Source organism: Paroedura picta, chromosome 3 (genome assembly GCF_049243985.1).
Source record: "Paroedura picta isolate Pp20150507F chromosome 3, Ppicta_v3.0, whole genome shotgun sequence".
Lineage (NCBI taxonomy): Eukaryota > Metazoa > Chordata > Lepidosauria > Squamata > Gekkonidae > Paroedura > Paroedura picta.
In genome coordinates, this window is record NC_135371.1 from 146,615,558 (window position 1) to 146,641,074 (window position 25,517).

The 25,517-nt window shown below is 47.9% G+C and overlaps 2 protein-coding genes across 6 annotated transcripts in view; one reads left to right on the forward strand and one right to left on the reverse strand.

Moving 5' to 3' along the window:
- CACNB3 (calcium voltage-gated channel auxiliary subunit beta 3) overlaps positions 1–3,766 on the forward strand; it is a 39,248-nt gene extending 35,482 nt beyond the window's left edge. For all 5 annotated transcript variants that reach the window (XM_077328491.1, XM_077328489.1, XM_077328490.1 and 2 more), the window contains one exon: positions 541–3,766. In XM_077328491.1, the coding sequence (XP_077184606.1) occupies positions 541–855 (315 nt within the window). In that variant the 3' untranslated portion in view covers positions 856–3,766. The remainder of the gene's footprint in view (positions 1–540) is intronic.
- Positions 3,767–4,814: 1,048 nt separating this feature from the next.
- DDX23 (DEAD-box helicase 23) lies at positions 4,815–25,505 on the reverse strand. The gene is made up of 17 exons (XM_077328487.1): positions 25,367–25,505; positions 23,415–23,623; positions 19,469–19,579; positions 16,722–16,818; positions 15,997–16,062; positions 15,717–15,855; positions 15,481–15,614; positions 13,654–13,766; positions 12,939–13,082; positions 11,972–12,197; positions 11,579–11,724; positions 9,933–10,110; positions 9,424–9,666; positions 8,613–8,764; positions 7,402–7,510; positions 6,561–6,735; positions 4,815–6,006 (listed from the first exon to the last, which is right to left on the reverse strand). The coding sequence occupies exons 2-17, from the start codon at positions 23,621–23,623 to the stop codon at positions 5,783–5,785; spliced, it is 2,466 nt and encodes an 821-aa protein (XP_077184602.1). The 5' UTR covers positions 25,367–25,505; the 3' UTR covers positions 4,815–5,782.
- Between the last annotated feature and the right edge of the window lie 12 nt (positions 25,506–25,517).

Sequence of the window (25,517 nt, forward strand, 5' to 3'; positions counted from 1 at the left end):
ATGGCTGGGGCTCCCCCTTGGCATGGCACTGCGCAGCTGCTGCTGGCAGCGCCCCCCAGTGGGCGGCGGGAAGTCAGGTGCTGGCGTGAAAGCAAGTGGAGCAGGGGCTCAGGCGGCAGCAACCTCCCTCAGCAAAAGACTACCCCCCCCCCGGGCCTCAGTAAAATTGTCAAGCGTTGCCCGGTCCCCGTTGATAAAAAGGTTGGGGACCACTGCTGTAAGCCACTTGGGACCTCAGCGGGGAGAAAAATGGCATGCAGATAGCAAAACGGCTAAATAACCCAAGTCCCCGCGTCTGTTGCTCCCTGCATCCGAAGAAAGTGGGCTCCAGTTCCATGGAAGCGTCTACTTGAACACAAACCTCTTAGTGCTGTGAGGTGCCAGAAGGCTCCTGCTTCTTTTACTTTGGTTGGAGCCCCCGCATGTATCAGGACAGCTGTGCTTCTGGACGAAAACTCAACTGCTGCCGGGCTACGGTATGTGCAATGTGGCTTGGAGCTTTTTGTGAGCCGCTCTGTTTTGCGCCTCTTCTCCCGTCAGACCCAGGCCCCGCAGGGCGAGCGCGGCAACGAGCACTCCCCGGTCGAGCACGACAGCCTGATGCCGTCGGACGAAGCCAGCGACGCCTCCCGCAAGACGTGGACGGTGTCATCTCAGCGCAGCTCCCGGCACCTGGAGGACGAGTATTCGGATGCCTACACCGACCTGTACCAGCCGCACCGCAATCACAACAGCGGCCTCCACAGCACCAACGGCCACGACTCACAAGACCGCCTTCTGGAGCGCGACTCTGAGCACAACCACAACGAGAGGAACTGGCAGCGCAACCGGCCCTGGGCCAAGGACAGCTACTGAGACCACGGTGGGCCGGCCACCTGTCCCCCCCCACTCCTGGGCCAGGGCAGCCATCAGTGTGGGCTCGGGCTGCCTCCTCTCGGACTCTGTTGATTGGCCCGTCTTGCTTGGTATCAAGCCTTTCTGTCTTTCCCCTCCTAGCCGAGCCCTCCCCCTCCCCCGTAGACAGGTTCTGCCCCACTATACAGGTGCCCCACTATACAGGTGCTATCTATGGAACCCCGGACACAACCACAGCTGCCTGATTCCTACATACAGGTCGGGTGGACTTGCTCCCCCACCTCTGCTTTGGGTTACGAGGGCCACGATCACGTCCTTGCAGGGTAAATTACATTGGCGGCTTTGCATCCCAGCCCCATTGACGGTGGGAGGGGGGGCGGAGGAGGAGCTGTGGGCGGCCCCGCGAGGCAGGCAGTGTGTGTGTCTGTGAGTGTGTGAGGGAGAGACCAGGGCCCCAGGAAGTTGGGCTCTCTTTTCTAGCTCGTAGGGAAGCAGAGCTGTATGTTAGGACCAAAGTGTATGGGCAGCCAGGACCATTAAGCTGTTTCTTCTAGTGAGTTAAATAGTTTTGCAAGGTGACGAGCCAAAGCTTCTGGTCCTGTCCATTTGAGGACTAGGCATCAGTCTGTTGCTTGCTTCAGGCTGGTTGGATGCAGGTTGATCAGACACACAAGTATGCCCCCCCACACACACACATCTGCATTCATGGATGCAGCATAGCATGGTGCAGTTAGTAGTCCAGAGCAGCCTTCCTCAATTTCTTTACCATAGTGAAACCCCGGAAACATTCCTCAGGCTCCAAGAAACCCCAGGAGTGGTGCAATCATGCAGAATGTGGTTGGGAGGCATAGCTGTGTGTATACACGCCCATCGGGGCTCTGCTTCCCGCCCCCTCCGGGCCCATCATTGGCCACTTTGGAAGAGTGGGGAGGGCCAACATGACCATATAAGGTCATGTCACCTTATATTTAACACCTTTTAAAATATATATAATTAATTAGCCCTCACCCCCTTCAGGAAACCCTTCCAAGGCCCTCAAGAAACCTCAGGGTTTCCCCCCAAAACCCTGGTGAGAAAGCCTGCTCTGGCGTATTGACTCTGGATTCTGCTGCAGACTTTAAGTCCATTCAGAGGAATAACTGAGTCATGGGTGGAAGTTTTATGAGAATGGGGAATATTTGCTCAAGCGCATTCCACGAAAAAGACATGAAATTGTGGCGTGTCACCTTCTGGAATGCCTGCTGAGTTGGTAAAATGATCCCTGCACTCTACTACTGCAAGTAGAAACAAATACGTTCTTCAATGCTTCCCCCATGGGAGGGAATTCCCTGCACTTAGAATGCTAGCACATCAGGGAGAAGCCTTGGCTTCTCACCGAAGTCTTATTTTGTGGATGCAGAGAGCATAACGTTTTTAAAATGGGAAGATCATTCTGCCATAGCACCAGCTCACATCACATGTAGCCAGTCTTCACTGCAGGTTTAGGTGTGCACCTCCAAGTCACCACTGTGCACTTTATCTGGGGCACATCAGAGCATCCACCACGATAGTCACCATGGTGAGAGGCTTCCCCACAGGGACTCCTGCCACCTGAAGAGAGCCTTCTGATGTGGATGTGTGTTTGTGTGTGGATATCCTGATGCTGCTATGCCCGTCGTCTTACATTCCTCCTGTGAATGCAGACATAGAGACCATGTGACCACGTGCAAACAGCTGCTCCAGAACTCTGCTCCAGAACTGCCCTAAATCCCTCTTTCCCTGCTGCCTCCACTTTGGCTTCCACTAAGAGGAAGTATCTTACTGATTCTCAGGAAGTGGAGGGGCAAAGAATGACTCTAAGGAAGGACAGATCCTTACAAATGAGAAGCAGCTCTGGGAAAAGCAGCTGCAGGGCAGGGGGTGTTCAACCCTCTCCAAGCCATTCCTCTGCACTCAAAATCCCCCACAGGCTGCTTTTCCCCAGGGGGATTCCAGGCCTATGGAAGGAAGGGGGCTGTTGGGAGCAAGAAATGCCCACCGGCACATGACAAAGCTCCCTTTGGCATTTGCTGCTCTGCCCAGTGAAACTGTCACCCCCTGAGCCTGTTTTTTAATGTAAGTTTAAAAGCTGAATGAGGCCAAGGGCCGTTTGTCCGAAGAGGGTGAAAAGCCTTTAAGGGGCACAGGAGCTCTCATTCCCACAAAAGGAGGGCTGGATCCTGGCCCTTCCTCTCTCTCTCTCTGTGCAGGGCAATGCTGCTGCTTCACTATTAGCGAGGGGGAACCACCAAGCTTGTAAAGCCACAAGGCCAGTTCTAGTTTTTATTCTCACGCTCGCCCACCCCCACCCCTACAGCTTCTTTGCTAATTGCATGAGGCCTCGATCTTCCGTTTCCAGCCCATTTCAGAGGGGAAAGTCCTACGTGCAACACCTTGGCAGTGACAGCCCCCCACCCTTGTGTTTGGACTCTGCCTTGAAGGAAAAGGTGCAGGATTGGAGCCACCCCTCCTCCCATTTCCTGCTTCGTCTCATGCACCAGCCCCCGAGCCCTAAATGCCCAGCTGTTCTACCTTGCCTCCCCCAAAGCGCCTTGGACACGTCGCTGGGCAGTGGATGACACCCCCACCACCCCCTTTGCCCCTCAAAGCACGTACACCTACTAGAAACCAGCCTGTAAATACTGCACACCTCTGCCATTCTTTGAAACTCTCTGTCCTAGGCTTTGGGCTGCCCAGAGCCAAAGGAACGGGCTCTTCCTCCCCCTGGCTTAGGCGGTTTCAGGGGCAGGCAGAGGAAACCTGGGGTCTGTCTCTGCTGTCGCTGGTAAGTTGGCAGCAGCACCGGCTTTGTTACTGTTCTTTTGTAGAGAGCACTTATTTCCCTGACAACTTGTAAGCGGTTTGAAACAACAAGCGTTTGCTGTTTACAGAATGTGGTTTTTGCCTGCCTGTCTGCCTTTGGGATCCAGGATGCTGGAGGGCTGGGCCTGGGAGGCAATTGGGCTTCGGCAAGTCAGAAGGAGTAAATGAGGACCCTCCTTTTCCCACGGCCCGTGCAGGGCACAGCCTTAGGGACAACATAGGCAGGGCTGGCTGTTTCCTGGAAGAGTACAATTAACAACGGCTCTGGGAATTTCAGCTCCCCGGAACAAGAACTGGGGTGGGCAACCTAATAGATGGGCTTCAGGAAGCACCTGTCCTCAAGGATGGTCTTACTGATTCTGAGGCACTGGGCAAAGCTCAAAGGGGAGCCCCATAATCCCACAGTACCCCGTGCTTGAGTCCCACTAGGTGCCTAACAAGCTGGGTGACCCACTGACCACCATGTTCCTGGTGCTGAGAGCCTATTGCCATCCTTGCCTGCAGCAGGAGGCCAGGGTAGTTCATGGGGGAGGGGGAGTGCAGGGACTGGGATGGCTGCCCTACCTGCCCGGTGGCTAAGGTCACTCAAGACGATCCTAAGTAGCCCACTGATTTTCTGATAGAAATTTGTATTTGCTTAATTTTCTCCCCAATAGAGGCCCATAGATCTTTTCTCACACGTAGCACATGTTCCACCCTGGCCCAATCTGGTTACAATGTGAGTGGCCAGGTAGCAGACTGGGGCCAGGGAAGGCTGCCCACATGGCTCTACCATAGTCAGACCAGGTCAGCAGCGCCTGCAGACCAGGCAGAAGCACACCAAGACAGAGGATTATAGGACATGCTCTAGAATGATACACGGGAGGAAAACGTCCATTTAAAAAGCCCTCGTCCATCAGACCTGACATGAGGTGGACACTGATTTTACACCTTGGTCAGTGTAGCAGTTACAAGCCACCCAGTGGGAAGTAACCCCAAAGAAGGGCTACTTTTCCCAAGTGATACTTGCATTCTTCACCACTGCAGAGGAGGGTGTGAGCATCAGCAAGGAGCAGTTTTATAGCCTGAATTCTGCCATTCCCTGGGCTTGGCACTGGAAAAATGAGAAACTCCAGGCATAGAGGATCTGAATATAGATTTTTAAAACAACAATAACAACAAAAATAAGCTGCTCTTTTATTTCCCCCACACACACTTTGTCACACTTCCAAGACATGCTGCTGCTTTTTTCTCACCCGCACACTCAAAGCCCAACTTTTCTTGCTTCTTTTGGGTGTGGTCTTCTTAGTTTTTAAAAGTCCGCTGCTGGAGTCTAAAGACAGCAGTCGCACAGCATTTCACAAGACCACCTCACTGCCTGAGCTTGAGTGCCTGTCCTTGTTCGTGACAAAAGGCCTGAGCAACATTTCATAGTTTTATAGTTTTAATCATCATTAAAAAATATGAGAGAGCCTTTCTATATGTTAACCTCCTATCCCCATTTCTACTGGATAAACCAGCTTTCGGCACGCATACACACCTCCCCAGAAGACTATCAGGCCGAAACCCAGCAGTCTGGAATTAGGGGAGGGTGAAGTGTTCCCTGGATCACATGAAGAGCACTTGCAGTGCTTAGGACCTGCAGCAGTTGCTCTCAGTTATAGTACAGGGGAGAAAGGGGCAGAACAAATGCCGCAGCCTAGCGCACAGTCATTGGGGCTGAACGCACAGTGGCAGCAAAGAAGGTAAGAGGGCTGGCCAGAGCTTGAGTTCAGCTTCTTAACTCAAGGATGAAAGAAGTTCGCCCGGAGGAAAATCTAAACATTGGATCCGACAATAACAAAGTGAAGAGATTAGAATTTGAGACAATACGTCTCCCCCCCTCTCCCCCTCAGCTGCAGCTCCCCACTGTTTGGTCAGCAGCACAAGGGGAAGCGTGAGCTCCTTTGTAGAAGAGGAATGCAAACCACTGCCTTTGTGAGGGCGAGGGTTGTGGGACCGAAGGACCGCTTCACAGTCAATCTGGCTTACGCTCCAGGACATGAAGGAGGGAGCTCCTCCCATCACCACAGTCAGAGAGCCTGTTGTCGTGGCATTTCTACCAGACTCAGGCAAAGATCGTCTCCTCCCGCCGCTTCTTGGTGAGGATGGTTCCTGGCTTGTGCTGGGCATCAGGGTGGTTGGCCAGTTCTGGTGGGCAGGAGGATACTGGGCTCTCAAGGATGGCCTGCTTGAGGTCATAGAAGACAGCAGAGTCCTCCTTGGTGACGAATGAGATAGCCACACCACTCTTGCCGGCTCTTCCCGTTCGACCAATACGATGGATATAATCTGCAAGGACGGAAGGAGAGCAGAATGAGGGACAAAGACACACACCATAGCTACCTTTGCTGTGGGACACTGCAGCAGCTAAGGGCCATCAAGTGCCAGATACAGACAGAATTTAGCCACCATGTAACAGTTGCATAGAATAGGTTATAGCCACCGATGTCTTCACCAGATTTGTCAGCGTTCAAACCATTTCATGTACAATGTCAGTAATCATGAATTATCACTCTAGCAAGGTAAATCTGTATTATTCACATGTCACAAATGAGAGTGGATAGTCCATGGCCAACTTGGCTGAAACGGCGTGTGCATGTGTTCTTGAGAGAGAGAGAAAGAGAGAGAACAGATCTCTCTGTTCTTTGGTAATCCAAATCACTGAGATCTAACAGAGGCAAACAATTTAGCTGAGCAGCTAGCAGCAAGCATTAAGCATCCCATCTCATTTCTAAACATCAATTCAGCAGTAAGAACTACCAGAGCTATGTCTCGTAGAAAGGAGGGTGGGGATGCCTAAAAGATTTCCAAGGCAACAGAGATGTCTAAGGATATCGTCTCACCTTCTATGTTCTTAGCCATGTCATAGTTCACCACCATGGACACGTCCTGGATGTCGATACCACGCCCAGCCACATCTGTCGCCACCAGAATGTCCTTGGCACCAGCCTTCAAGTTGGAGAGTGCGAACTCTCGCTGCTCCTGACCTTTGCCACCGTGCAGTGTGCAGGCATTGTACTGTAGAAACAGGGAGGGTGACAAATTAAATTGGGACATAGCTGGGTGGGATGGGAGTTAGGCAGGCACAGGCTAACTGGAGTTCTTTCCAAGGGCAAAGTTCATCAGGAATTTCAACCAGACACAACGCAGCAGAGCAGTCTACCATTCTCAAGCACCCTAGTGCTACTCTCGCAAGACAAACCAAGCTGATTACTTCACGGGATGCCAAAGGGAAAACTGCCAAGCTAAGTACTGGCAAGGAGCACTAGGGCTCCCAAATGCAGGCTTCTGCAGACAGAGCTATGCAGAACCAGCAGCTGCTATGACCAGGTTCACCAAACTGGGGCTCTCCAGAGGTCCATGGAATACAATTACCATGAGCCACTGCTGCCAGTTTGGCCACCCCTATGCTATGAGCTCAACTGCTGTACTTGCCATTCTAGCTGTAGCCCATCATGAGCCAGCATTGCTGAGAGGGGCAGGATATCAATCCAAAAATAAAAATAAATAAGCTGTTTACTGTGTGTGCATGGGGGGGATAAAGACAGCTCCTTAGCATGCAGCAGGGATTGTATTCATGGCATTTAGATGCTTCAAAAGATGGGAAGGTAAACCCTACAAAGGCCTTCAGTACTTCCATAAACAACTCTGCATTTCATCTGGCTATGAGGGACCACCACTTACCCCCATCTTCTCCAGAGATTTGGCCAGTACATCACAGCCCTTCTTTTGGTTGACAAAGATAATAATAGGTGGGTCAAAGCCTTGCTCCAAAATAGCCAGCAATTTCTTCCTGTACAGGGAGAGGAAGGAAGACAAGGAGTAAGCAAATACGTAGGCACCAGGGATGATGTCCCTTAAGTAGAGATGTTCCCCACTTATTCCTAGAAGGAATGATTCCTCACCCCAAACAAAAGACTTTCCTCATCTTTCCTATGCCCTTTGGGATAATTTAATGCTCCACCGTTCAGAAAAAAGCAGAGGCGATACCCAGCACCCCAAATCAAAAGGTTGCCTGAAACTTCCATTTGCCATAGCACCATCCTTAAATGAATCAGGGAGAGGGAGGCCTAGGATGAGCTGCATTCTGTGGCCCATCTGCATTTCTGAGCCACCTGCCACGGTGTCCATTCATGTGAAGGACATCATGCCAACACTGTTCTGCTTATCCTCCAGCCCCTCGCACCCACAGCCTTGCTGCTCTTCATGCTGTCCACGCCATCAGTAGTTCATTTTTCTCGATAATACGGCTCCTCTTAGCATGATTTGGGAACAGTTACATATTCTGGGCCATAAGGAATTTGAAAGAGAAGCACAGGAAGCCCATCCCACGGATCCCATTCAGGTTATCCTCGGTTGGGCTGGGAGTTCTATTCTATAACCAGGGCTACGCTTATGCCACAAACGCTGGAAGAATGCAAAAGAAGCTCATGACACCATGCTAGGTTTACAACTGCCTAAGCCTCTTGTGGCGCAGGGTGGTAAGGCAGCCGACAGGCTATTTGAAGCTCTGACCATGAGGCTGGGAGTTTGATCCCAGCAGCCGGCTCAAGATTGACTCAGCCTTCCATCCTTCCGAGGTCGGTAAAATGAGTACCCAGCTTGCTGGGGGGTAAATGGTAATGACTGGGGAAGGCACTGGCAAACCACCCCGTATTGAGTCTGCCATGAAAACGCTAGAGGGCGTCACCCAAGGGTCAGACATGACTCGGTGCTTGCACAGGGGATACCTTTACCTTTAAGGACAGAACACATTTGAGTGCAGCCCTGTTCATAGAAGCTAATCCAAGTTGAACCTCTACTACTCCATTACATCTCCCAAAGCACTCCCCTACCCCACTGCCATGCCTGAACTAGCAAAACCTCCCATATGAAGCTGCCTAGTCAATCAGTACCTCTTCTCCGATTCTGACATGAGGAAGACTTTCTGCTCCACGCGCTCGTGTGGTTTCCCAGCTGAGCCAATGTAGACCACGGCCGGTCGGCGCAAGTAACTGCGGGCCAGACGCTCCACGGCAGGTGGCATAGTGGCCGTGAACATCACCGTCTGCCAGGGAGGCAAAAACAAAATGACAGTTGGCCCTCTCTCTCCTCCCACTGGGGAGCTCCCCAGGATCTCAGGTAGGTGGAGAAGTAGCATATACGCTTATAGCAGGCCTTGTAGGGAATGCCTGCTCAGGAAATTCCCTCCAACTATTACCAGACACAGTGTCCATACCTATATCTGGTTAAGAAAGACATATTCATTTAAAAGAAAAATCCAGTTTTTCTTTCTGGAAATCCTTATTCTCCATGTGCCAATTATCCCACCATTTTATGTCCCAGTGCCTAAGCAACGATTTTTCTTTTCTGCCCCAAATGTGGCCAACTTTAATTTTATCTTTGTTCTGCTTTCCTCTTTCTCAATTAAACTATGATTCAAAGAACTCATTTCTCCTCTTTCCAAAGGACAGAATAATTTCCATCAAGCTTCCTCTTAACTTCTTCTTTATTAGTGAATACAATTCACAGCTCTGGAATCGGCTTCCTGAAAACCCAAGTTCTGAGTTATAAAAGTAACCTCCCCCACAGGCCACCCATTCAAATATTAATCACATAATGACTTGACCAGCTTGGATTAAGAAAAGTGCCAGTCAACTTGAACCCAGGAACTTTCCTTTCTACAGGCTAAAGTGCCGGACAGGAAGTGCTCAGAGCCCCACTGACCTGTCGGTATTTGTGTTTGCCCGATTCAAAATTGGCCAGCATCTTCTCAGGGTCCTCAGCCTCATCAGTGTCGGGCTTCTGGTTGGTGACAGGCATGTGTTCTAAGATCTTCTGCACATCAGGCTCAAAGCCCATGTCGATCATGCGGTCGGCCTCATCCAATACCACGTAGGTGCAGCGACTCAGCACCAGGTAACGGTTCTCCAGCACGTCAATGAGACGGCCAGGAGTGGCAATAACAATCTGCAGCGTTTGGATGGAAGTAACAGGGTTAGTGCGGCCGAAATGAACTTGTGTTCGCCCTTGCAACCACAGTCTAGTACTCTTCCCTTATCCTACCCATAAAGCAACCACATTTGATGCAACCCTACCTAAGCAGAAAACTGCTTATGAAGTAAAAGACAATGAGGGTTAAAATTTACCATTCCTGCAGTGCACTGTCAATATACGAGGTCGGCTTTTGTGCCTGGAAAAGGAGCAATATTTGAGGTCAATCGCCCCTCCCTTACCTCACAGCCCATGCGCAGTCGGAAGCCTTGGTCCTCACGAGAGATGCCACCAATAACAGCCACTGTGCGGATTCCCAGAGGCTTTCCAAATTTGATAGTCTCTTCCTCAATCTGCTGAGCCAATTCACGGGTTGGGGCCAGGATGATGGCATAGGGGCCCTGATCTGACTCCTCAATCCTGAAATGGAAAAAAAGCGCATGCCAGTTCTCAGACTAATTCCACACAGGCAAAAAAGGCACTTGTATCCCTGCATCCACAGGACATCATCACTGGCCTGGCACCCTCTCAGCCCTGCCCCGCTTTAGGCCCTCCGTTGCCCCGCGTTCCCTTTTTGCCTGCAGGCACCATTGGCAGCCATTCCAAGCCAGGACAGGGAAGAGCCTACGGTATCCTGGCAGAGACAAGAAATGCTTCATTTGGCTCCGTGGCGATTTGCAGCACCACAGGGCTGAATGGGGCTTTAAAAAACTGTAGATTTTTATTTTAAATCCTGCTCTGCCCCTGCACACCAAAAGTTTTTCACCCCAGCTGTGTCACGGGGACACAGAAATCTCAGGCTGGCAGGGTCTGCCATCGAAATCGGTCCCGCATGGTAACAGAGGAAGCAGTGGGGCATGGTGCTCCACAGCAACACACCAGTGGCAACCCACAGCAGCACCGCTGATACGGAATCAGGATCAGTGAAATAAAGTGGAACTGTTCCCTTTGTATCCTAAGAGACTCCCCCAGGTTCCCACCCAAAGAACTTCTAGTACTCATAAAATTAAGGGGTGACTTCAGACACTCAGGGACATGTGTGTGGCTGTGACTAGGATCTAGCTAACAAGAACAGCAGTCCAGTAACACCTTTAAGACCAGAGGTAGTCAAACTGTGGCTCTCCAGATGTCCATGAACTACAATTCCCATGAGCCCCTGCCAGCATTCGGCTGCCTTACCACCCTGCGCCACAAGAGGCATTGGCAGGCAGGGGCTCATGGGAATTGTAGTCCATGGACATCTGGAGGGCCGCGATTTGACTACCCTCTGTTTAAGACCAACAAAGATTTATTCAAGGTGTGAGCTTTCGAGTGCAAGCACTCTTCCTCAGGGTCTGGTCTTAAAGGTGCTACTTCAGACCAACACGGCTACTCATTTGAAGAACAGCAGTGGCAGTGAGGGTTTGTACAAGTGGAGGCTTCTGACCAGGGCACCCCCTGGGATGCAGGCCCAATTAAGTCAGTGGGTTCCAAATGAACCAGGGTTTTTTCAAGGCAAATACTGACTTGGGTCAGAATAAAGCAAGATACTCTCCATATGGTCCCCGCAGAGCATATAAAAGAGCCTAGTGGATGGCTCTCTGCATCATACTCTGCTTGCTAGCTTAGCTAACCAGACCAACCTTGGTATGATCCAGAAAGGTTATTCCATGGCTGTGGGCTCTCCTCAGTCAATGCTACCCTGTGGAAGCCTTGCTCACAAGTTTTGGATAAGAACATGCATTGACTCTCACCCAATGCAACAATGAAGAATATGAATAAGACCCAGGTTCAAGTTTAAGCTTGGCCAGTCCACATGACCAAACTTTGTCAGAGGGAGCCTATCCTCATCTCTAAGACATCCCTCAGGCTACCTGAATGCCCTGTCGACACACAACTGTCCCATTACCTGTCAATCTTGGGCAGGGTGGTGATCCATACCAGGAGTGGGATAAGGAAGGCAGCAGTTTTACCACTGCCAGTCTCGGCCACACCAATGATATCACGGTTCTGCAGACCAATAGGGATGGCTTGACGCTGGATAGGAGTAGGTTCCTGTGTAGACCAAGGGACAAAACTTGTGAGAATGGGGCTGAACTTCTGGAGAGTTCTAGGGAGTTCAAGGAGACCGTAACAAAATGCAGTAATCTCTGGCTCTGAGCCATCCCCGCATCCACTAGACAATATGTCCTTGCAAGACCCGGTTCGATCACCCCAAAGCCCTGATTCTTGACCTTCCCCGACTCAAATATTTATGCAGTAAGTCAGACTGCACAACAGGGGATTAATGACTTGGCCTCACCTTGTAGCCGCATTTGTCGATAACCTCCAAGATGTGAGGGGGCAGCGAGGAGTCCTTCCAGGAGCGGATGGGGTTGGGGATCTTGCCTCCCTTGGTTGTGATGCTGTAATCCTCCCGGAAGATTCGCCAGTCTCTGTCAGTCATCTCATCCAGTTTCTTTTGAGACCAGTGACGATCATCCCAGCGCTGCTTGGCCTCCTTTTTACGCAGCTTGCGCAGACGTGCCCTGTGCAGCGGGAAAACCACACGTGGAGAAGTCAGAAGAGTCAGTGGCAGTGATTCCAGGGGCCAAAACCCTTGGATGAATAGGCAGCAAGCCAACACAGGGTTTTTTCTACTTACCTATGAAAGGAAATATGCAGGAAATCTGCAATTATGGTTTTTTTTCAAGAACATAATTGCAGATTTCCTGCATATGTCCTTTCATAGGTAAATGGGAGTTGACTACCAGGATATTTAGTATATTCACACACACACACACACACACACCCAGCTGCAAATTTCCAGGCCTTATCATTGTGAAGGTGTCTGGTTTGAATAGCAACAAAAGAAAAGAACGGCTGGGATTTCCATAAGCAAAGAACGGATGCTTGATTAAGTATTATTGTCCTCCGATTTCCCCATCACCTCCCATTACTGCAATATTTTGCAGGGGTTCATATTAACGCCCTTATCCTGGCAAGTAATTTATGCCTTTCTTGCTGGGTACTGAGAAGGCACATGAGGCTAATAAACCCAACAATTCACATAAAGCCTGTGCATGTTAGTAATATGCAGAACTTTTTTTCTCATAATGAGCATTCAGAGTGTTGGTTGCTGGTCTGCAGTGAACTAAGACAGACAGCAGGGAACACTTCCACAGTACAGCAATTCCAGAAAAACCACACGGATGTCAGGTGAACCTTACTATCCGCATGAGTTGTAAACCCCATCGGAGTCGTTCTTTCCTGTCCGCTTTGTAACTTACTCTTCTTGCTCTTTTTCCTCTAGCGTGCGCCGCTTCTCCATCAGGTCTCCATAGAAGCGGGACTGTTCCCGTTTCTGCTGCTTTAAATCGATGCCAGCAATGAAACCGCGCCCCAGCAGCTGAACCTGGTGTCGCTCCTTGTACCTGAGGAACAGAGAGTCCAACAGCCATGAGAGAGTTCGAGAACCTGACAAACTGCTCTGAATCTCAAGCACTCTTTTTTATTAAAAAACAAACAAATAACAAGCTTTAAGCCCACAAACTGAAAGACTGCATAAGACTTAAAAATTAATTGACTTTAAAAAGATACACAGTAAGGTGAGCCAGGAGGACTCTGTCTCAGTTGACATTGGCACCTAGAATATTAGCAAGGTAGACAGTTCTGATTTAGGCCCCTCCCTAATCAAAGAAAGTAGAACAAAAGAAGTTGATAACTAATAAACTGTCCAACTCAAATAAAGCATTAATGAAAAACAGTGTTTATAAATCTGCACATCACTTTTAAAAATGCCAAATCATAGACTTTGAGTGATCTTCTCCTCAGGGAGCCTGGCATCTCCTGGTTCTTTTGCATCACACCTCAATAAGGATATTGGGCATTTAGATCTTCCCTGGAGAAATTATGTAAGCATGAACATCTCTCCCCCATGCTGTGGAACAAAGACTTTGAAACAACTGGCTCCTTTCTGGATCTCCTTCCCAAAGTGATACTCACAATGGATTATAGTCAATGGAAGTGTCCTCTGAGGCATCCCACTCAAATACAAACTTGCGGTCATTCAAGTGCCGGGTGCGCCTCCGCTTTTTGACTCCACCCAAGTATCGTTCCTGGCAAGGGAAGAAGGGGACAACAAGGGAACAATGTCTGTTCCTTATTCATTCTCTCTCAAATTGTAACTCAAGACAGCTAACACCATCCAAAAACCTCAGACTCACAGCCACTACCCAGCACTATCTCTCAGTCTGCTTCACTTGTTTTGTGTTTGTCTCAAGTCTCTTTTCATACCTATACGAGCATTTCTGAAAAAACCCTACCTGACCAAGGCCTTGTAAACTGAGGATCCCCTTAACCAAATCATGGATGGCCTCTAGGTCCGCCCTCCAGGCACCCCAGCAAATCCCTGCTTATGTGTGTGTGGGCATAGGCAGATAATGAGTGCTTTCAGTCAGTGAGAGGCTGTGACGTTTTTCGGGGGTGCGTGGGTGGGAGTGAGTTAGGTGAAGGGAAACTCTGTCATTGTATCAGATAGCAACAAAGAAACAAGGACATCTACCAGAAGAATAGTTGGGTTGTGAGGCTTTACCAGTTAGGAAAAAAAGGTCCCAGACATCTTTAGTTAGGCATGTGGGGCTTAGGGGTCTGTGGAAAGGCAGGAATGGAGTAGTATCTTGTGTTTCCTTAGAGCAGGCTTTCTCAAGCAATTTGTTATTGGATGATATGACCATATATGGTAATGCTGACCCCCCCCCCCTACCAAAACGACCAATGATGGGCCTGGTGATAGTGACAAGAGGAGGGGCCCTGGGTGGGCATGTACACAGCTATGTTTTCCAATTATATTCTGGCACCACTTTTCGAGTTTCTTGAAGCCTGGAGAATGTTTCAGGGGTTTCTCAATGGTAAAAAAGTTAAGAAAGGCTACCTTAAATAACAACTGGTGAAGGTACTGAAAAAAAAACATGCCAGGAAACTAAGTTTACTGTGTATTCTGAGATTTTTGGTTTTAGTGAGAAGTTCCAAGAAAAAAAATCCTTTTTTTCTCTATCACTGGCACAGCTGTTATTCCAGAAAAAAGGGGTGTGTGATACTGTAACTTTCTTGAGCAGAGCTTCTGCTCACCCTTACCATAAATAGCAGGATAACTTGTTACAGTCCTGGACTTTTTCCCAGCAGATCTGAGCACTACTTTGGAGTCCTGTGTCCTAAAGTAGGAAGCTGTTGGTTCTAAGGAGATGCTCCTGCTGTTCTGAGAGCTGCAACAGACTTTCCTCTTTAGCCATGCATTCCAAAAATATTCAGGAAGACCACAGGAAATTCACTGTAATAGACCAGCCTTAAGACTGCCAACAGGCTAGCCATTACATTGCAGAAGTGTCAGGGTAAAATAGGTGCTGATCATGTAATCCACATATTATGACTAGATTCCCAGAATGGTTTTCCTCCATGCTGAAACCAATGGGCTAACACCATTGGAACACATTAGACTGATCTTGCACATATATGGGGCTCAATTATGATGCCCAATCATAAATCTGTCTTTTTCATGATATGTCAAATCGTGATCTGGATGCTTGCTGAGGCATTTTAAAACTGATTCCAACATAGATTAGTGATGGCCAAGTTGCGATAACTTCACTCTACTACAACATCCTAGTGCATCTTGGCCCAGATTTTTAAGTGGAGACCCATCCAATCAGATGTACATCCAAGACACCCTCCAATCCCAGCTTTCCTGCTTTAACCTGTGGATCTCCATTCATCTCCATGGACCTGTGGATCTCCATGGAGGCCTGGCACTTTGCCCAGTCTGGTAACCTTTACCTTGATGGCATGCAGTTCCTTGCTCTTATCTTTCTCTTCGCGGATCTTCTGCCGCCCTTCCTCATCTTCATTGCCATTGGTCTCCCGTTCCATCCGTTCCCTCCGTTCCCTCCGCTCTCTCTCCTGGGGGTCCTCTGCAAGGATATAAAAGAGCAAATTGTCAGGGAAGTGGGACATCCATGTCTCCCAAGGAATTCACAAAAATCATTCTAGCTGGGAAGGAAAGGAAGCCTTACCCAGCATCTTCCTGCCCATCTCTTGGAATTGCTTTCTTTTCTTCCTCTCATCCTCCAGCAGCCGCTGCCGTTCCTCCACCTCCTGCTGCCGGCGCTTCAAGGCCTCAGCTTCTCGTTCAGCCTTGGAAAGGAACTTGGGCTGCAAGAAATAAGCATGAGCTAGTAAGGCTACAAGTGTACTTTCTTTGTCTCCGTTAGGAAAAGTGCCGAATGGAGTGTGCATATTTGGTCGTCTTCTTGCTGCAGCTGCTGCACATGCTAGCTGGCCTCACATACTCACCTTGGCTTCAGCCTCTTCCTCGGCTTTTTTCTTAGCCAGCAGCTCCTCCAGGGACAATGGCTGTGCCTGCAAGTAAAAGAGATGCTGATCAGGATCCTAGAGAAGTCCTCTAAATTCACAAACTGCTACCTCACAAACAATGCCACAGAATTCCAGAGCAGCAAGGCCGACAGGGAATCTGTGCAGCTTTCCCCATGCAGGCAATAGCAAGAAGTTCTCTCCGTTCAGCTCACCATGTACACTTCCTAGATGCACAATGCCAATAAGAACATAAAGATGGCTGAGAAAATAATTGCAAAATGGCATTGAGACTTCGTAACCAAGAAACAAGACCCCACCTGAGAGACTCAGAGAAAACACTTCTAAAATACATCAGCTACTCTCATTCCTCTAACCTGGATAGCCCAGGAAAGCTCAATCCCATCAGAGCCTGAAAGATAAATATGGCTGACCCTGGCTAGTATGTGTATGGGAGACATCCAAGGATTTGGATGGTAGTTCCTCCAAAGAACACTAGAGATCATGGCGCAGAGGCAGACAATGGCAAACCACCTCCAAATGTCCCTTGCCTTCCTGCCAGACAATTCCTAGATCTCCTGGATACACAACTAGGATCTAAGCAGTCTGGGTAACGGAGAAGATCAGCTCATTCAGCTCAGCTGTCATTTGGTTCTTGAGACAAGGAAGAGGGCAAGTACTGTAGCCCCTGATAGTATTTGCAGCACCTTTTCCCTCTTGCCCCCTGCATCATCCTCTTCATCTTTGCGAGAATCTCGGTCTTTCCTGGATTTGGAGTCCTTGTTGCGACCTGGAGAGATGCTTCTGTTCAAGAGGGAAGAGAGTGTCAGAAGTGACGCAAGCAGCCCATCAGCACAGCTCTCCCCAACACTCCACGTTACTTTATCTCAATGAAAGGCTGCAGGCTACTTAATCCTAAAAGGGAGCCAATTGGATGCCATTTTCCCCAAGGACCTTGGAGCCTCCTGCCTGACAGCGACCAATCCAGATCTCCACAACAATCACAAACAGTCTGACTCCAGAAGTTTGTCCCATATTTTAATAACTGGATAGGAAACCACTTGGTGGAATGAGCTCCAGGAGGAGATCTGGGCCCTGATGGAAACTGGCACAGTTCAATAGGGCCTGCAAGATGGAGCTCTGCCGCCAAGCTTTAGGTTGGGCACAGGATCCTATAACATCTACAAAACCACCCCCCAGAACAACATCTCAGTCTGGAATTAGACCCATGGAAAGGGACTGTACTAGAATCAATGCTATAACTGAAGCTGCTGCTAATTACAGATGTGATTTTAACGATCTAATACGTTTAAAATGTTTTAAATTGTTATTAATTTCCATTTTGTATTATTGTGCTATATATAATGTTGTATACTGCCCTGAGCCAGCTCTGCCAGAAGGGGAGCATATCTTTAATCCGCTCCTGTGGAGCGGATTAAATAAAAGAGTAAGGGCTGTCGGGGAAGAGTTAGGGCGGGCCCTGTCCGGGATAAAAACTCGGAGGGCCCAATCAGGAGCCGTGAAGCGGCTCCTGATTGGGCCCTCCGTGTGTCCATCCAGGGCCAAGCCACCAATGGGGAGCCGTGCTTTGAGCGGCTCCCCATTGGCAGCTTGGCCCGGCCTCGCCTGGTCAGCCGGGGACTCTGCAAGTCCTCCGGCCCCCCCACTTCTCCATCTTTGGAAAGGAGCAGGGACTCCGTGTCGAAGACGCGGCGTCCCTGCTCCTTTCCCACCCTCGGGGACCATGGGCATTGCCGCGGGAACGACGTCGCCGGCCACCTTCTCCCGCCACCCTGATGCTGCGGGAGGCACGAAGCGGCTCCCGATCTGCCCCCCCGACTTCACCCGCATCCTGCAAGCCGCCGCCACCATTACCTCCGGCCCTGTCACCCACGCCACTTGCCGCCCACCCCGACGCCCAGGAGGGCCCAACGGACGCGCCCGTTGCCATCCCGCCGCCGCAACGCCTTCCTGCCGCCGCCAGCAGCCGCGCTTCAAAACATGGCACCTCCCGGCCACGGCCGCAGCCCTGCACCAGCCCACCGCAACCAGCCACCCCGCTCACCCGGAGCAACAACCTTGCCGGCCGCCCTTGGAGCTCCTGCCATCGACGCCGCCTCCAGGTAGGACGCCCACTGGCTGGAACGCTCCTCCAGTCGTTGGGTCCGCCCGGTGAACCCACACAACCTACGCCACCAACTGCCCAGCTTCCCTAGCGCCTGCTGTATTCACACTACAGCGGCCTTATTTTCTAGTAAATCAAATAAATAAATAAATATTGCCCTTCTCCAATTATGTCAAGTGCCCCATCATGGATACCTACGTATCTAACTTCCAAATTTCTCCAAGGGAACATTTTTGATACATTTAATGCAAACAAGGAAGACTAAGGGAACATTTTTTATACATTTAATGCAAACAAGAAGATTAAGAGGCAGTGGTGCGCCCGTTGCTGAAAAAAACTGGACCCTCAGAAGCCTGACAACTACTACCCCATCTCACACTTAGCATTTATGAGGTAATTGGTTGAAGGGGCTGCTGCGGACCTAATAGCAACATTCCTGGAGAAAACTTATTTATTTATATTTATTTATTAGATTTCTATCCTGCCACTCCCAGTGGCTGGTGGTGAGTTACAACAATAAAACCCCCAATAAATTACAACACTACAGTAAAAAACCCTAATAAAATTATAAATCAAATACCACACAGTTCCAATGATGTCCAAGATGGCGGACTAATACCAAACTCACCCACTCTCCTCCAAGGGGGCAGGGGTCATTGATCAATATCTCACCTAAGATTGACCCAAGGGAGTCCAGCTCTTCCTAGTGTGCCGGCCTCAACCATAAACCTGGCGGAAGAGCTCCGTCTTGCGGGCCCTGCAACTTCAGCCCTTGACCCATTCCAGTTGGGCTTCCAGCCTGGCCATAGGGTAGAAACAGTGCCAGTCGCCCTAACAGACTACCTCTGCTGCCAGCTGGACCGAGGAGGGTCAGTGCTGCTTGTACTATTAGATCTGTCAGCAGAGTTTGACACAGCCGATCATGTGCTGGGATATGAGCTGACGCCAGGATATGGATGTTAGCCCTCAAATGGCTGAGTAATGATCTGAATCCAAACCGACCTCCCTAAGGGTTCATGTTAGAAGTTATAAAAGTTATCACTGTATTATAAATTGTTGTAAATGTGTTGTTAACTTGAAACCTACTGTTATGATTATTGTTATTATTGTTATCATGATTCAACATATATCTCCATGTTTTATGTAAATTGCCCTGAGCCTTATGGGAGGGCGGTATAGAAATATAATACATTAATTAATGTATTTTCTCTGTGCTAGCAAGGGGATGTGCTTGCTAGTCACAGAGCCTTCACATACCCAGTAATCTGAGTAACAACTCCTTCCGGCTGCCTCATCCATTGCACTCCCTACAAGAGAATAGTATTTTACCTGGAACGTTTCCTGTCCTTGTCTCTTCGGTGCCCATCTTTGTCTCGCTCCCGGTCCTTCTTGTTGCGCTCCCGTTCTTTGTCTCGTTCCCTCTCTTTATACCGCCGTTCCCTACAAATGGACAAAGAAATGGCATGCATAATTCAATGCATACTGATTAAAGACCAGCATAAAATAATTCAGTTGGCTATCCAATTACACCATCTAGTTCAAAAAGTCCATTCCCTCAACATCATCATATAGAGTTTATCTACCGAAACCCACTGAAGCTTAAAATTATAGCAGAAAGGCCCACTGAATGTCATCAAGGAAACATGTTTCCACACTTCTCTGATAGCACAACAGAAATGCTGAATTTCCTTTTGAAACATTTTTGCTCCTAAGAATCTCAGGGGTTTTTATTTAAAGTGGATGCCTAGTCACCAGGATTGCAGGTATTAGCTTGCAAATTAGCATCTAACCAGCACCTGCTTCATCTCTGAAACACCTTGCAAAAAAAGACTGATTGGGAACATGATTCCTTGTAGATGAAACTATACAGAGATGTAAAATTTCCTGAAATTTTGAAGCCACAAAAACATACACTATGGGGAGATGGGTGGAAAAACCTGAAATATAGGTAGCATTTACTTCCCTATTAAAACTAAACATATTCTGATTTAACATCATAACTTTTGACATATTTATGGAATCTGAAAGTATAAATGTCTTCATTTTTGTAAGAAAAGTTGTGAGTATACACAATGCCTGAGAAACAGTTGCAAACTGCTGCACCCAAGGTTACCTTGCCACCTATATCTTAACTTCTGCCACATGACAGGCAGCAACCGCCTCCCCCAAATAGGACACCAATAGCAATTGTTTATTATTACAATCTAAGATCAGTAGTCAAGCATATCAACGCATAGTACACACTGGGTTAAGAATAACTATTCTGTACAGCCTGACACGGGCAAAGATGTTGCACATGTCTCCCTTCAAGAAGGGCAGATTGGAGGGCATTAAAATGGGCCAGATTGAAGGTTCTGCATTGCTGGAGGAATTCTAATGTATAAAGGTAGCTTGATAGAACTAAAGTGTTACAGTTCTCCACTGCCAGAGCAAAGTGGGCCTGTGATCTATCGACGTGAACGGCCGTGTCCTATAATCTTAGTATTCTGGCCCCTTAGTACCAAGATACAGTAAAGCTGTACAGAGGAAACCAATTTGTCCTCAATTGCTCTCACCCACCTTGAGGGAAAACTGTCTGAAACAAATAAGTTAATCCGGAAATGGGGGAACAGGAAGGACTTGAATCTGAAGCATGCAGCTTAAAACCAGGCATATACTTCTAGTGGAACCAACCCTGCTTCTTGTATTATTATTATTATTATTATTATTATTATTATTATTGTTATTATTGTTATTATTGTTATTATTGTTATTATTGTTATTATTATTATTTAGACTTTTAGCCCGCCACTCCCTATAAGGGCTTGTGGCAGGTTACAACAATAAAAACCCAAATAAAAAACCCAATAAAACAATATATAATTAGAACATAACCCAAGTATCTGACAGCAGACTAAAATACCAATTCACACACTCTCTGCCAAGGGGAAGAGAAGGGGTGGTAACCAACAACCCGCCACAGATTGACCCAGGGGGGTCCTGCTCTCCCTGGTGCACCGGCCTCAACCATAAACCTGGCGGAGACTCCTTCGGGATAGAGAAAAGTGGCATATAAGAACCAACTCTAAGAAATGCATTGGGTACAAAATGAAGTACTCCAAATATGGATCCAAGGAATCTGGACTGGATTGCTTTTAGTTTACGGTAGTCATTGTATAGACATGTCTGTGACCCATATGTAAGCTGGGGAGCCATAAATAAGCTGGGGCTTTTGGGGCAGATCCAGTTACAGGGGAAAGGTGAGCTGTACACGAGCTAGACATAACACTACACCTAAAAATCTGAACATTTGAACTTGCTTGATCTCATGCCCATTCACCTGCCACCTGGGTTTGATAAACCTTTCAGAGAAATCAAGAATTTTGGACTTTGAAAGATTGATTACTAAATGCTGTTCTGTATAGTATGCTATAAGTGCTCACAGGGCTCTTCTGAGCTCTGCTTCAGTGTAAGATAGAATAACTGTGTCATCTGCATATAATAGTGGAGACATCTATCTGACACATTGGGTGGATGGAATGGATAAGGTCTACACCGTGAGGTTTGTATAGAAGTTAATAAAGGACCAAGGATGCAACTGGAAAAATTGGAGGAATCATTTTTCACTATAGAAATATTGATACAGTTCTTCACAGCTACATACAGTGATGGAATTCTTGCTTATGGATTTATCTTGATTCCCCTGTCCACACACCTGGGACCCTGGAATAAATGACCAAAACTGGGTGGGGACTCTCACACATGCAGGAGGACAAGTCAATAAAAACAGGCTTTATTGAAAGAAACGTTAAAAGTCATTCAGGCTAAAACATAAGCAAGAATAAGCAGGTGCAATTAAAAAACGAAGTCTACCTTCCCATATACACATACATATGTGAACACAGGCATGTTACATTTTGGTAGCAGAATAAAACCCCAATCCCCATCTCCACTCTAAAGAAGACACATAAATGTCAGAACATTTTTTTTTCTTGTTTTCAAAAAAAGGTATACCTTTTGGTTGAGTGGAAAGAGATACCTTCTTCCCTTGGACAATAAATTCCTGTCCAAGGATGGGTTATTTTTTTTTTGGGGGGGGCATCAGATAATGTCAAGGCAATATTACAGTGCAGTTAGCTAGAGTACAGCAAATCAAAACCAGGGGGAGGGGGAAATGGCACCAGTACGTGCATGGGAGAGTGAACTGTGGGTAGGCAGGTAGTTGTGAGTTACTGCTCTGTGCAAGGGATTGGACTAGATGGCCCTGGAAGTCCCTTCCAACTCTATGATTCTATATAGGGAAAAGAGGAGGAGATAACTGGGGGGGGAGGTGTCAAGGCAACAGTATCATTGCAGTACCAGTGGCTTGTTCCACCCGGCACTGACATTAAGCCCAAAGGGAGACAGGGAGGGGAAAGAATCCTCTCTAGTGTCTTGATCAGCACTTCAGCAGAGCCCAATTAACAAGAAGAAAAATATATTAGGTAATAAGATTGGGCAGAGATCTGTCCTAGCATCATGTTTAGCACTGCAACCAAAAGAATGCAGGGATTTTTAAAAAGCTGTTTAGAATTGCAATATTCTTGATCTGTGCTTATGCATACACTTTTTTTTTAAGGGAAGGCAGAGAATTATGAGGTCAGTGAGGTGGGGGGATGCAGTGAACATCTGGCATGAGAGAGAAACCACAGGTAACAATGATGAAAATGCAGAGTAACCCATGCTGTCTGGAATCTCAACTGCAAGTGTAATTTGACCAAAAATCACAACTAGCAACATGACTGCCACAGAAAAATTCCTTCATGTGGAATCAACCCAGACAAATTTTATATCTGCATAATTTAAGCAGATCTAAGAAATTAGATGTAGTGAGAGTCTATCTAAGAAATTAGAAATTAGTACACTGTTTGGAATACTTTTGCACAGATTTTCTTTCTTTTTACAACACAGAATGTATCCTGTCTAAGGCATATAACTGCATATACACCAAAACATCCACAATGTCACCCTAAAGCTCTGCAAGAATCTTATGGGAATGAAACAAACCATAGTTGTTAAATGCAATAGTAACACATGACCTGGGCAGCCATGAGAAAACACAAAACCACACCACCTGGGTTTGAATTAGCTTGGCTTACAACTATACTTCTGTGCCAAACTGTCGGATCCCCTTTGCCACCACACCATCGCAAATCAAGTTCACCACTCACAGTTACCTCACGATTCAACGCTGACTGATTTCAAACAGACGGACAAGTTACTTTCTATGACCAGGATAACACCACTCTAGCGTTACCTCTCTGTTGACTTGGACCGGGATCGGGTTCTTGACCTACTGCCTCTCCTCCTCTCACGGGAACGGTGTCGCTTCCTGTCCTTGGCAATAGGGGAACCTTTCCTATCGCGATCTCGGTCACGTTCCCGATCTGGTGAGCGTGAGCGTCTTCGCTCTTCTTTGATGGGTGAAGAATCCCGCTCTCTCTTTTCAACAGTTTCCCCAGCCATCTTGATAAGGATAGGCATGTTCATTTGTGGAAAAGGAAAGATTCCCATCAGAAAACAACAAAAACAAAACATTCTTTTCTGTGTAAAAATATCTCAATAATTCCTACATATAACCTAATAGATCACAGATCTTTTTGAGTTTTTGGGCATTTTTGCGATTTTGATACAGGATGGTGGACAGCGTCACAAAATAGCTGTCACAGGAAACAGAATCACACATTTATTTATTTATCAAGTTTATATCCCACCACCTTTCCCCAAAACAGAACTCAGGGTGGCTAACAGCATATAAAATGCACCCAATAAAAATGATATAAATATACAATAATTAATCTTTAAAATATAAAACAAATAAAATTTTATCCCCATTATAATCTACCTCCTATCAAGCAGGGTAGGATGTGTCGATAATAAAGACACAGCTGAAGCATACCAGCTGCCTGGTGGATCACGATCACCCAAGATTGCCCCAAAATGAGCAGCCTTGCATGTCCCGTGGAACCTAGAGAGGTCCAGCAGGTCACTCAATTCTCCAGGCAGCCGGTTGCACAGGAAAGGGGCCACTACTGAGAAAACTCCTGCCGTTGTTGACACAAGGTGGGTAGTTCATGGACCAATGCTGGGACCACTGCAGTAGATAAACTGAAGTCCTTCCTCTATAAATGCCACATCAGCTATTTTACAATACCAGAATCCATTTTCAGGGTTTGTAAAGCTACAAATTAGCAATGGTAGATTCCCAGGGCAAAATAAGTCCCTTGAGGTATGCCATCCTCTTCTTCTCCCCTCCACCCTTACAATTCATGTCATGAAAGAAGAGTGTATCTCATGAAGGATTTGCTAGCCATCTGTTCAGAGCCGGCAGAGGCATAGCCCTAGAGCAGGGGTAGTCAACCTGTGGTCCTCCAGATGTCCATGGACTACAATTCCCATGAGCTCCTGCCAGCATTTGCTGGCAGGGGCTCATGGGAATTGTAGTCCATGAACATCTGGAGGACCACAGGTTGACTACCCCTGCCCGAGAGCACTAATTCCCACTCCCCCACTATTGTCCTCCAGAAACAATAAAGAATGTATATGGTTTGTTTATAGACTTGCCACTTTGATCATTATAATTCTAGTCTGCAGTTGTACCGTATACCGGCCCTCTAAAAGTCATGGTTTACTACACATTGCACTCTCTACACACGTGATTGTTTATACTTCCTACACAGGAAATAAAGTAACAGCCTCAACCGCTCAAAACCAAATTTAGGAATTTATCTACTTATAAGATTTGTAAGTCATGTTTCTGGCAAATCAGGGTCACCAGGGCCATCTGAGCAAACTCGTGCCTCACTCTCCTTCCATTAGTCGAATGGCGCTCAAGAGATCTGCATCCAACCCTGAGATTTTTTCGAGAGGACACGGGGGGGGGGGACGGGGACGGGACCGGACCCTTCGACTCAAACATGCCCCTAATTCTTAATGCGTGGGGATTCTTAGTCGCCCAGCCAAGAGGTAATTGTCCTCTGCACTTGCTCAGACACGTTCTCTACTAGTCTTATGTTAATTGCATATATATGGAACAGATGCCAGAGCTGAGTCCTAGCAAAAATTGACGAGGGCAAACAGAGCGGATACAATCGGAGCCTCCTCGCCCCAGGTTTCTGTCTGACCCGAAATTGTTGCCCCCACCTGTTACCAACCCGTGTCTCCCAGTGCTCGCCCACAGTACCAAGGAATGCGGGGGAGACACCTCACCTGAAACGTTTCTGGACGTCAGCGCCGCTCACTCGCTTCCCACAATCGCCGCCATCTTAGTGGCGCTTATTCCGGCCACAACACAACCGGGCCTTTCCGACCAGCATCATGGGAAAGCGAGTCCATTCATCCAAGTCCGCCCGCCTCCGTG